Genomic DNA, 13,063 nt, shown 5'->3' on the forward strand with positions numbered 1-13,063 from the left:
TATTTTATTTTTTTTTACATAGATAAATAAAAATTTCTATATAAAAATATTTCTCGAGCGATAAGTCAATTCGTTATTAATAAAGAAAATTGGCTTGCAAGCGCTAATACGATAGCGGGAGACACAAAACATATTATATAACGCTCAAGAAAGTTGTCGAAAAGTTATTTGCTGTTTCACCGTGGAAACTCTCGTGTAGCAAGAAATACGATTTGCCGAAAGAAAAGGGCCAATCCCGTTGAAATTCATTAAACCGGCGTATCGCTGCGAAACTTGCGTCATTAGCGACTCACAAAAGAGTCGAGACAGACTTATACATTCGTCGTCGCTGAATCAGCCGAACTGTAACACAATGTCGCAATATTGTAGACCGAAATACCGGATTGTCCGACCGCGGAATATATAATACAATAGCTAAACGATTTCCTTCTTCTTATACAGAACGAAGAAAACTTTTTGCAGTGCATTAACGTATCGAAGGTATCTTACGTTCTATATCACTGGTCTTTTGTGTAATGTACTCTGAATTCAATACCGCACAAAGGTATATTTCTTATCGTTATATTCATATAAAATATATAATATAGATATACATCAGGAGATATAAAAGAGAAAATAAATGATAGATAATAATTGGCGCGTAAATCAATTAGTAATAATTTCGACGTTGTAGCAGCGCACGATTACTTATTTAATTTCTTAACGAAGTGTATTTAATTTTTAATTTAATTAAAAGGTATCAGTCATTATCCGCTAAATAACATCTGGGGTTTTTTTTTTTTTTTTTAACTATGATTTTCAGCGCGGGCATATTTAATATTAGCCGGCGTGGAGAGTTTGGCTTTGTTTCCCGGGCGCTTCTCGATATCAAACGCAATTCACCGAGGATTCGGCAAAATCAAAAGCCACAAATTACATCGCCGCGTCGTAAATATTAGCTCGCATCATTTGGCTTATATTGCTCTCTATCGGTGCCTCTATAAATTCTTTATTCTTCGAAACGTACCGCGCGCGCTATAACTATTTCCTATAAACGTAAATCGCGCGGGTTCGCAAGTTATACTTTGGCAGTAACGTGCGAGGTTAAAGCTTCCATAAAAAGAAAAAAAAAAGAGAGAGAGAGGAAAAAAGAAAAATAGGGAGGCTTGAATAGGAAACATCGATTCGATTTAACGTAAGCGTACAAAAAAAAAAAAAAAAAAATAGTACAACAAACTGACGTGTGTACTTTTGCGAATTTTTAAATATTATTTACGAATTGTTGCGGTGGTACTATAACTCAAAATTCTCATCCCGCTGCGAACTCCCGCAACACAACTCAATGTGTAATACTATCGTTGTGCCACAACTGAAACTTGCAATGTCCAAACTTCAGGAATACAACCGTACCGTGGAGAAACACGCAGCTAATTAGAATCGCTAATTTTCACCCCTGATATTACACCTGTTTGTTGTTCTTTTCTTTTACAAATTTTTTTTTTTCGCCCCTTTTAATTCTTACAAATTAAAAAAAGAAAAAATCGAGGAAGGTATTTCATCAAGTGACTCGTCACAGGAAATGACAGAGAGATACTTGAAAGTTTCAGTAAAATATTATACTATGTAACGAAGAGAAGACAGTTTTATATGTACATACAGCGTCTTAAAAGGAAAAAAAGAAAAAAAAAAAAGAAACGAGTGCCATAAAGTTTATTTCGAGAAGGATCTTTTACATGGATGATGCTCGCGATATGCCGCCGCTAAGATATTACGTAGATGAACACGTGGATCCTCGCGGTGCGCTTAATTTTTACAAATGCACGAAGGGGGAGGGGAGTCGGGCGTGTCGTGATTTTCTCATTGCAAAGCTCGCATCACCGGTAGCTCGCAGAAGAATGGAAATGGGACGTCGCACGCGACGTCGTCCATGCCGCCCTCTTTCATTAGGGCGCCGCAGTGCTGTTTGCCTCCGCCGTTATCAGGCTGCCCGCCCCACTTATCGCTCCACCTGGTGTAACCGGCTTTCGCCAAGGAATCGCCCGACACCGTGACCCAATCACCCTCCGCGTAAAGGTCGTGTATACCTAAGAAGGCCGCGTCCGGATACGCGGCGCCCTTAATAGGTCCGGAGTGATTAAATATCTCCAACAGCATCTGAGGGAGAGAAAATCAAGAGATTACTCGCCGCGCGGACGTTAATCGGGCTGACGTAATTAAGCCTTTATCGCGGCCGTTCGTCGTGACGTCCGTGCTTTTCGCGCGCCTCGATTAAAAGAAATAATAGAATAAAATAAATTAATTTAGTTGAGAACCGCGGTACGTTAAACCGCGAGTGATTCAGGATGAGGGTTGACTCACATGTTCCTCCGCGATGGAATTGATGATGGCGAGCTGACCGCCCTCCTCGTTACAGAACTTCCTCGCGTTGTTCCACGTGGCCGCCCTTGTATGCAGCTTGTGCGCGCCGATCCCCGACGTGTAACGATAATCATCCCTCATCGGGCCACGCATGGCGACGTTACACGAGCATACCATGCCGTGCAGCATCACGTTTTGCGTGTACAAGCGCTCGAGATGCTGCCGGCTCCAGTCCGCTTCTCCGGCGATCGTCGTGCTATTGACCGACGTCGGGCACGAGCAGGCGGCATCCGGTTTATTGATGCCCGCAACCGGCGCACTCCCGGTCATACCCGCGGATGTTGTCTCGTCGTATCCGTGCCCGGGCGCGGCCGAGACAAACGACTTGTCGTGAGCGCCGAGCAGCGCGGCGCAACCGACGAGCAAGAAGTACATCATCATTCTTCCTCGCGAATTCGCTCCTCGGAGATTAGCTTTTGCGAAGCACTCCTCCCGCTGAGAAGTGCGATCGAACGATCCGTCGAGTCCGCAGATTTCTGAGGAAACAGACTATCATTGATAAAATTGAAACGAAAGAAAAAGGAAACGTCTCTGGGAAGGTTTTGTAATTATCGCGATCGTATGAATTTATAGTTGGTAAAAGGCAAGTTATTTTTTTATACAAATTTGTTGCTTCGAAACTGATACGTTAATATTTTATCAAGGAAAAGTCGATTATCGAAAATAAAAATAACTGTATTTTTAATATGACGTAGGAACATGTTAAAAATTGTTTTGTGTAAAAATAATATAAAACGAATTAAAATACTATAAAAATAAAATTAATAAAAAAAGAAACATTTAAAATAAATAATAAATTATTTAAAAGACGTGAAAAGTCGTTGTATAAAAATGTTAATATCTAATTTAAAAATAATACACAATACTTACCAAAAAATAAAATCTCAAAGTCTGGAAGAAAGCCGAAAACTTCCAAGCGACGATTAGTCTCGTGTTCCCCGAAAACTGTAAGAAAGAACAGATGTGTAGCAGGCCGAGATCAAAAAAGAACTGAAGCCTGTTCGTATTGTAACGCCCCTACGACCCTAGGTCCAACTGCTCGGCGTATCGAGGCAGACTAAATGGCTCAGTCAGCCAAAAAGACCACAGTGCCTTTCGTCATCATCAACAATCGTTCAAGGACCGCCGGCAGTGGCTCGCAAATGATGGCCTTTTACTCCGCTACTTGTTCGAAAAGGCGACTTAGCTCGGATACTTAAAACGACCGACGATGAGAACAATCGATATTCCTCTAGCTTTTCTAGCCGATAAACAATTTTCGACAAGTATTCTCGATACGTTAGAAAAAAATATTAAAAAAATAAAAATTCGTCGCGATGATTTAAGGGATAACTTAAGAATGTTATTTAAAATTCGATTCAATTGATTACCATTTAATTAATCGGTCAAAATTAAATCCACGCGCTTTCGATATTCTAATTAATTATGATTTCGCTGCCGGCGGCCGATGTGCGTTTTCGCAGATCGGGAACCGTGCGTTTGCAGTTCGTATACACAAGTGCCCTTCTTAACAATAAATTTACAAACGCCGGGCGCGTAAAATATGGAACCCAGCCACGCGCTCGAAGTTAATCGGAAGATTTAAGATGGGCCAACCTCTACCGTGTAAACGTCTCCGGAATATAGCACTGTAAATTTTCCAGGCATACAAAATCGCAGTGATTTCTCTCCTCTCGCTCTCTCCCTTTTTTTTTTTTTTCTTTTTCTTTTCGCGGCGCATATATTAAAGAGGAGAGATAGCTGACGGCTGCCACTGGATTAGAAGAATATAAATTACAAGCAGTTACGTAATTGATAGAAAGAAATCTAAGCCCCTCAAGGTACTAAACGAGACTGAACCTCCCGGACATCTGGAAAGATGCGACGCTAGAGCGCTGCAAGAAATTTATCTCGTATCCCGCATTTTTTTTCTTTTTTTTTTAATTAAAATAAAAAAAGAAAAAAAATGTATAATAATATTAAAATATATTGATTTGATATTTGAAGGAGATATGTATTTAGAAATAATCAATGCGACTCGATAATTCATATCACGTCCAATCGTCTTTATTTTTATCGAGTTTAGCTTGTAGAACATCTCTTCCTTATTTACTCGAAGGAACCGTAATGATAAAGCAATACAAAAGGATGAACTTGATAGCGGTCTGATGCAATTTTTGATATATACTTTTCAGATGCGACTAAAGCACTGCTTCGTAGCCCTTCATCTCCTGTTGCTTTCGATCGCCTCGACCTATATTGCTCCTGCACTCGGTTCTGATATACTTCGTTACAAAGTAAGTACATTTTATCGACGGTAATGTTATGTATCTTCATCTAACCGCGGTATTACCTCGCCGCTTTTATTGTTACGGTCGCTAAACGAAATTATTTCCTAAACGAGACGAGAGACGTTCATTCCGAGCTGCGACGTACATTCACTTCGTCGAGTTAAATCGCCGAGGTACAGATTACAGCTAATAGCGTAAATTGAACTCGACGAAAATATCGAGGATTTCTTAAGCCGAGAAAGCAATTTGGCGATCGAATGATTAATAAGACTTCTTCTTTTTTTTTTTTTTTTTTTTTTCTTAACTTTTGCCCGAGGCCTTTGTACTTTAATTGATCATAATTACACCAATTAGTTTTAATTAATTTTCTTGCCTCTATAAAGATGTAATCGATTTTTGATAAACCCCTCCCGCTCTTTCGGCTGAATCGGCGCGCCGGCGAACGAGGCAGATCTCGTGAAAAATGAATAATTAGCGTCGGTTCAAAGGGCCGCGTCCCTCAAATAAATTCGCGTACATATAAGCGAGATCGGTGCCGGAAGATTAATAGCTGAAATTAGGCTTCCACCGGGGAAGCTTTTCAGCGCTCGTTCCAAAGTCCGCGGGACAGAACTTATCGCTCGATTATACAAATCCCTCACGTCCTTTGGCTGTATCCTCCCTACGTATCCTCGTCCCTTTCTCTCGCTACGCGGACATTATTACCCGCATAAACCTTCGTCTGAAGGCTGATGACCGTCATACGTAGGCGCTCTCTCTCTCTTCTCGCGGATGTTCTTGGCTTCGCTCCAGCCAGCGGACTTCTCGCGTAACTCTTATCACCCGATAGTAACCGTAATCCGCATTCCCCCCTCTCTCCCCCCCTCCCTCTTCCCCTCCCGTATCTACGGACATTTATCAGTGTACTCTGACATCGGCGCTGTATTTACCAGGTACGAGATCGACCGTCAGCCCGACAAGGGTGAGCCAAAGTGCATAACGTCGACCGCGATTCGGTCCGGAAACAAGCGGGGGTCGCGTAGCCACCCTTCGCGTTTCCTCCCCCGCGTTTCCTCCCTCGCGGGGAGGGAAGGGGGGGGAGGAGGTGGTCAGCTTCCGGCGACTCGAAGGCGCTTTAAAACCGACGAGCGAATAATTCGCAAGATGCTTGAAATACGTCGCGGTCCTCGCGAACGGATAAAGAATGCGACCGCGAATCGCCAAAGAACGGGCGGGGAGCCCGATTAGAAATTCCGTGACTCTTCCCGGCGGCTTTTCGGTATTACGTCGCCGAAAGGAAAGCGATTGCCTCTCGTAGCCATCCGTCGCGCTGTTCCAACAGAGATCTCTTATATATGTACGGGGATTTATTCAACGCTGGTATCTCTGATGTGCGAATATTCGTTACTTTCAGCGCTCGAGACATCGTTATTTTACGGTGGACAACAATGGCGTGTCGCCGGACACCGGGAATCCTTCATCCACCACAGCGATCTCGACGGACGACGGATCTGGAAACTCGGAGAACCGGCGGGTCCACAAGAGTGCGTGAACCGCTTGAATTCTATATCTCTCTTCCTCTCTCTCCCTCTCACCGCATATTGTCAATTAGTAATTTGTACGTCGGGTACGCGCCCGTTCGGGAAGTTTAATTAAACCGGGTGTATCCCCGGTTACAATTTGCCGGTATCCTACGTACACGTTTATATCCCGTGTCGTCGTTAAACCAACCCGTACGCCGCCGAAATTGCGTAAAGCACCAATCCCACGATCATCGTGATCGCGATGACGCAGAAAAACGCGCACATAGCCCGTGAAGTTGCGTGAAACGCTTGCGTGGCAACGCGAATAAAAGAAAGGCAACGCGACCGAGGGGGATATAATTGAACCGACGGCGATCGAATCGGCAGAGGGAAGTCTATCGTTCGCGATAATATCAGGAAACCGTCGCTCGATACTCGTTATCAAATCTCGGTGATAAAAATCTCGCGAATCGTAAAAGAAAAAAATTTTTTTAAAATAAAAAATAAAAAAAAATAAGAAGAAAAAAAATTTAGAAAAGAAGGAATAATTTCTTCAATCCCCGAAAATGATTCGACGGTATTCCAAGGTTTCGAGATCCAACGGCGCCGCGCGGGTGTGATTTATGGCAGCAAGATAGAACGGTCGCATTACCGAGGATGATCGGCAATTTTATCGTGAATGGACGCGAATATATTCGCGGCGCGAAGGTATTCCGCATTCGCGCATATAAGATATCGCCCGCCCCCTTCGTCATCAATCGCGGAGCGTTTATGACACGCGGGCCGGCCCGCGCGTATCCCACGGACTCGCGTTTTCCCCCGACGTGCAACAATATTCCCGCCTAGGCCGTGAAAAGGGCCCGGGCGAGAGGACGTCAGCGATATTTTTCCGCTCTTTCAGACAGCGATCCGTGCCTGGTGAAGTATTGCGGCGCGGGAAGAGAGTGCCAGGTCGCCGCGGTCGGCGGGGAGATCGTCGCCGCGTGCGTCTGCGTTCGCAGATGCGCGCGGAGGCATCGACCGGTCTGTGCGAGCGACGGCAGGGTGTACGTCAATCACTGCGAGATGCACCGCTCGGCCTGCGACGCCGGCACGCCGTTAACCACGCGAAGGCTCTCGAGATGCCTCGGCAATGGTGAGCACGTGTTGTCGAACAATAAGTCCGCAAAAGCGCAGAGGGCTCGGAAGGATGCGACGAGATATAAATACCTCGGCGAAAAAATTAAAAGGCATTTATATATATTTTTTTTAAATATATTTTTTTAGTTATTTATTTTAATTTATTTTTAATTATTAAGACTTTGACGACAGCAATTTTTGCACGTTTATAATGATTTATTATTTCGTTTTATTAGTTTAAGTTTTTTTTTTTTTCTTTTTTTATCGAAAGAAGTATTCTACGTTTTTGTGGATTCTTCTGATCTCGACGTTGAAAGACCACCGACCGGTCATCTTGAATGCCCGATTATCTTTTTGAAGATCTTTTAATCTCTCGTATCCCTTCGAACTCTCGGTTAATATTAGCGGTGGTAATTCTGGGATGTAAAACGAGATTTGCTACTGGGAATCAATTCTAGTATTTTAAGATTCTAACGAAATTAAAGAACCTCGGGGGTTCGTCGACCCCGATAATGCACACCGAATCATCTATAATGTTAATTATCTATCAATTTAATTTAATTAATTATTGGATTTGACTTCACTTAATTACTCGGCAGGAATTATCGGGCACTAAGTTTAATAGAATAAATGTAATACATTAATCGATATGCCATTAACTAATTTTAAGTTTTTAATCGTAATCGCAAATGATTGGCACAATTAAAATCTCATTAGAAAACCGCGCGAGCAAATATAAAACGTTCAATCGCAACTCATTATTATTTTTTTTTTTTTAAAACGTAAATCAAGCGTAACCTTTTTTTTCTTTTAATTAATCAATTAATCATCAGTAAATTAAATTTACAAGTTCAAATCTTATAAGACACGTCAAATAAAGATTATCCAAATCTTTTTTCCAATACTTTCGACTTTAATTCATTGTTTACTCTGCGGGAAAAAGAAACCACGATCTCTAGTGGACTCGGAAAACTTTGGTTTCATTATGAACTCAATAATAACTTGGAACTTTTCTATTAATTTATGGCAGCCGTGCAGGAGCCTAGTTTGTTAAGAGTTGTAACGACAAAGGAGGAGGGAAAAAAAAAAAAAATTAGGGAGGAAAAAAAAAAGAAAAGAAAAGGAGATGTCGTTACATGGGAAACTCGAAGTTTACGGAATGTTCCATCATTTTCAGGTAATTACAGCGCGCAGGCACGGAAAGATTTCTTCGCCTACCACACCTCCAGAGGCAAGAATATCGCTAAGTACGCCAGGTCCAAGAATAAAATAAAGCATCGCTCCTCGGGCAAATCGATCCCGCGAAAGAACGGCCACGGTATTGAGGAGTGTTCGGCGCAGGAATACGAGATTATGAAGGTACGTTTATTGATTTCGCTCAGCATTGCGATAATTTCTAATTTAAGACGCGCGAAAATTTAACTAGAGTCCCACCTTCCGAGGGGAGCCTCTGCCCGACTCCTCTCCCCTTTTCTTTTTCGTATCTTCCTCGGCTGCGATATAAATGACTTTATTTATTCATTAATATTCTCCGGCCGTAGCCGGATATAGCTCCAATAAAGAACTTACTGGAGCATGTGAAACAGAAACGAGAGGATCTGAATTTGTTATCAGACTGTGATACGGCGAGTAATATTCGTTCTCACTCCCTATCAAGTAATAATAACTTTGAAATATGCATATTACAATTATTATTCGCGTACCTTACGCGAGATAAAATTAAGGTCCCTATAAATTATAGATATACTTGAGTCAATGTATAAATTCGGTAGCGATATAAAGAATTCAGTGCGAGCGCATGCAGATAAAGTACATCGATTATACATACGACGTCGGTTTTAAAAGTCTTTTCCCTCTGCGGCGGCGCGCTGTAACTCTATTTAATTTCGTTTAGAAAAATTCATTAACCTTATTGAAACTTAATCGCGGTGTACCGTTTTATCGGTTTTAATTCATCTCATTTATTGCAGGATAACCTACTCCTGTACAGCCATGCCAGATTAATGGCCGAGGATAATCATAGCAAGGAATACTTGGTCAGCATCATGTTTTCTCACTACGATAGGAACAACGATGGTAATTTGGAGCGGGAGGAGCTCGTGCAGGTGATTTACCATTGAATATACTTTCCCTCGTGTAGTGTTTCTTCATTAGCATTTTTTTTCCCCCCCCTTCTTTCCCGCCCTTTTGAGTTTAACTAAGCTGAAGGAGAAGTACTTGCGATGAGATTTAGTAGACGGTCGTTATTTTAATGGAGGGTAACATGATTTTTCCATTGCGCCGGGCGTTTCCGCAAATAATGCTCGAGCTCTTTCAAACATTTAGATCGCCAAGGAGGAAAACACGGAGGAGCTATCCGCGGGATGCAACCTGAGCCACATGATCAGCTACGACGACGCCGACGGTGATGGGAAATTGAATGTTAACGAGTTCTATATGGCCTTCAGCAAGCTTTACAGTGGGTATCGTTTGCGCAGGGATACGTTTTATAATTTAATACGGAGGGGAATCGCCGGCGATTTGTAAATCAATAACGAAGTTAACACACCTTTGTTAGAAAAATTTCAAAGAAAATCTTTTTAAAACGAAATACGCTCGCGTGGCAGGAGCTTGGAAAATCTTCGCTTTCACGAGCCGTGGCTTCGTATCGCTACTTAACAACCTGTAATCTTATTGCGGCAATTAGTGTAACATAACGGTGGTGATTAACCATTCGCGTATAATTTTCTCGCGGTAATCCGCGTTATAATGGCCTCTCGGTGCAGGACGCATTGTCCGTAGACAATAGCCTCGCCGTGAATTGTCAGACTGCACACGTGGCCGGCACAGTGCCATCGCGCATATATAAACGACCGCGAGGAATTATTATGCAAAGTTTGCCCGACGAACGAGCGAGCCCCATTCAATTTGGCCGAAGTATAACGTGCACATAATACATAAGGGCGGTTTCTGATCTGCGCAGGTGTATCGGTGGTATCGCTGGACAAATCCCTCGAAGTGAATCACATATCCGCGCGGGTCGGGGACAACGTTGAGATTAAGTGCGACGTCACCGGAACACCACCCCCGCCTTTGGTCTGGCGCCGTTACGGCACGGACGTGGAGACCCTCAGCGAGCCGGAGGTATTTTACTTGAACGAGATAATTCGATCCCCATCCACTTCCGTCGACCCTGCAAACGTAACGATCTGCGCACCAAATTACTTAATTAATAACATATTTTTTATTATAATATAAATTAACTATAGTATAGTAAACTAAACTATAAATAAAAACTTCCTTTTTTTTCCAACTCTTCCTTTATTTCGATAAATAATAATTAATGACATAAGTTAATAAATGTATAAAATAATTATTATATTGCGACGCGGATTGGTGTTACTCGTGTACATACATACGAATTGAGATAACGTAAATGCACTTTTTTTTTTAGATACGCGTTCTCAGCGACGGCAGCCTCTATCTGACAAATGTGCAGTTGGAATATGCTGGTAATTACACGTGTCACGCCCTCAGGAACCAAGACGTGGTGCAAACTCACATGCTCACCATATACAGTAAGGAATTTCTCTCAGGAGTAAAGTAGACGAGTGAATCAAACGTTCAGTTCTTGCTCGAAGTGCCAAGTTTTTTAAAATATATTATGTTTAATTAATTTCTATTGCGAAAGTGCAAAGAATTGCAGTTTACATATAAAAATGTGCATTAAAGAAAATAACTGGTGTTGAGAATAATTGAGTGACGTCTTCCCCAGCTGTACCCGAAGTCAGGGTGACACCAGAATTTCAATCTAAGCGGCCGAAGGGAACGGCAAAGATGAAGTGCCATGTGATAGGTGAGCCTCTACCGCGTGTGCGATGGCTGAAGAACGATAAACCTTTGGAGCTTTACGAGGATCAGCCCAACAAATACGAAGTGATCGGGAATGGTACCAAATTGCTAATTAGGAAGGTTGATTATGCCGACACTGGGGCTTACATGTGTGAAGCGACCAGCGCCGGCGGGCTAACGAAAGACATTAGCAGTTTAGTGATTCAGGAACAGCCTACACCGAGTAAGTAAACTTTAAATATTATCATATATTTTTATTTGATATCTTTATAATTAATGAAAATTTTTTCACGCAGTTGCAACGGATGAGGAGCGGAGATTTTTGTCCTTTCACGAATGGGGCATTTTGGTATATGAACCATCCACATGTCACGCGTTGCACGAAATTCATTCTACAGACATTATACCTGGTACTCAGGTGCGAAATTAATATATTCTTTCTTTTTTTTTATTACTGTTTCTTCGATATCATTTAATATGTCTTTTATACACTTTTATTTTATTTTATATAATTTAATTTAATTTAATTTAATTTAATTTAATTTTGTTTTAGGAGTACGTCTGCGGGCCTAAAGGTGTTCCTTGTTCTTGGGGACGTGCTATAAACGTTGCTGACAGATATGTATACGTCAGTCAGCCCGAAAAGAACCGTGTTCTTGTAATTAGCGAAGTGCAAATGATGATAATCGATGTATGTCCTTTTCTTTAACATTTGCTACATAAATGAAATCGTTCAGAACGACATTAAATAATTTTAAAATAAATTTTCAGGTAGTGACTACAGACAAAAACCCGGTAGATCTGTGGTACGTACAGAATCTCGACTACGTCTGGGTATTAAATTGGAGAAGCGAAGTGGACGTCGGCATTAAAACCGTGCAAGTAATTAAAGAAGCTGCCCAACGAAAAAAACACCATACCACACGACCGGAGCCAATCGACGCGCAGTTTGATCTCGTAAGAGGCTTGCACATTCCGCAACAACGAGTACGTTCAATCATTTTTATATCTTTTAATAAAAAATAATTATACAATATACAGCAATAAATACACTTGTCGTTAATTATTTTATTAATACAGATTACATTATTATTAAAAAGAAAAATATGTGACTATAATATTAACTCCTTACATCGTTTATATTAATCATAATGCAAAGGCTTTTGTTTTTCAGGACACAAAACACGTATTCAAGTACGGTTACGTAACCCACACAAACCAGCATGGAATGTACAAGCTCGACTTGGTCAATATGAGGTACACTCGTACCGTAAATTTGGCCAATTACAACTGCGTGCCAGCGAGCATGGAATTCTCTGATCTTTGTAATATTTTTAATTATTGAATAAAAATTGCTTTCTTTCACTTATGTATAAATATAAATCCTGCTTGCTTTTTCAATTTGAACGTAATCTAATCGAAATTCTGTTTACAGATGGTTTTGTGATCCTGGAATGCGAAGAGCCGATCACCGGTCAACCGACCGGTCAAGTACTGCTCGATTATCTTACTGATAGCGTTCTCGCTCATAAACCCAGCATCCTGGGGAAGCCTGCAATTTCCCCCGATTCCAGATATCTTGTCACTCTTGACAAACAGAACACCGGCGTCACTCTCGTGGTGCAGGAAATATTACGTAATATATTTTAATTTCTATATTCCTTTTTATAGTATATTTTAATGCAAAATGAAAAATATTACTAACCAAACTAAATAATATATTTGTATTACGTACACTTTTTCAGCGAGCGGATTAAAATTCGCTTTTGATGTGAAAACGACTTTAAATATTAGCGATATCGCCTTTTATCCATCGCAAACGACACACAGTTATGATATATACGCTTCATCGACAGACAAAGAAGATATCCTTTTTCTAGATTTGACTACTGGTAAATTAATCCTTTAGATTTGCTGAAAATTAAACATTTGTTTCTGTTCTCA

General features: G+C 41.3%; 2 protein-coding genes across 4 annotated transcripts in view; one reads left to right on the forward strand and one right to left on the reverse strand.

Annotated features, from left to right (window-relative positions):
* Positions 1–13,063, forward strand: part of Fstl5 (follistatin-like 5) — a 34,582-nt gene that overhangs the window by 19,406 nt on the left and 2,113 nt on the right. For both annotated transcript variants that reach the window (XM_070662836.1, XM_070662835.1), the window contains exons 2-16: positions 4,572–4,673; positions 6,061–6,190; positions 7,071–7,304; positions 8,466–8,647; positions 9,259–9,393; positions 9,614–9,746; positions 10,251–10,411; positions 10,722–10,845; positions 11,043–11,342; positions 11,416–11,537; positions 11,673–11,810; positions 11,891–12,106; positions 12,294–12,444; positions 12,555–12,755; positions 12,865–13,011. In XM_070662836.1, coding sequence (XP_070518937.1) covers positions 4,572–4,673; positions 6,061–6,190; positions 7,071–7,304; positions 8,466–8,647; positions 9,259–9,393; positions 9,614–9,746; positions 10,251–10,411; positions 10,722–10,845; positions 11,043–11,342; positions 11,416–11,537; positions 11,673–11,810; positions 11,891–12,106; positions 12,294–12,444; positions 12,555–12,755; positions 12,865–13,011 — 2,476 coding nt within the window. The remainder of the gene's footprint in view (positions 1–4,571; positions 4,674–6,060; positions 6,191–7,070; positions 7,305–8,465; positions 8,648–9,258; positions 9,394–9,613; positions 9,747–10,250; positions 10,412–10,721; positions 10,846–11,042; positions 11,343–11,415; positions 11,538–11,672; positions 11,811–11,890; positions 12,107–12,293; positions 12,445–12,554; positions 12,756–12,864; positions 13,012–13,063) is intronic.
* On the reverse strand, positions 1,673–4,563 carry LOC139106251 (hemolymph lipopolysaccharide-binding protein-like). Of its 2 annotated transcripts, XM_070662844.1 has the most exons (3): positions 3,268–4,563; positions 2,338–2,873; positions 1,673–2,133 (listed from the first exon to the last, which is right to left on the reverse strand). In XM_070662844.1, the coding sequence occupies exons 2-3, from the start codon at positions 2,776–2,778 to the stop codon at positions 1,837–1,839; spliced, it is 738 nt and encodes a 245-aa protein (XP_070518945.1). In that variant the 5' UTR covers positions 2,779–2,873; positions 3,268–4,563; the 3' UTR covers positions 1,673–1,836. The 2 variants fall into 2 exon arrangements, with proteins under 2 accessions (XP_070518945.1, XP_070518944.1); XM_070662843.1 differs by having other exon boundaries at positions 2,338–4,563.

The sequence above is a fragment of the Cardiocondyla obscurior genome, linkage group LG10 (assembly GCF_019399895.1).
Source record: "Cardiocondyla obscurior isolate alpha-2009 linkage group LG10, Cobs3.1, whole genome shotgun sequence".
Taxonomy (NCBI): domain Eukaryota; kingdom Metazoa; phylum Arthropoda; class Insecta; order Hymenoptera; family Formicidae; genus Cardiocondyla; species Cardiocondyla obscurior.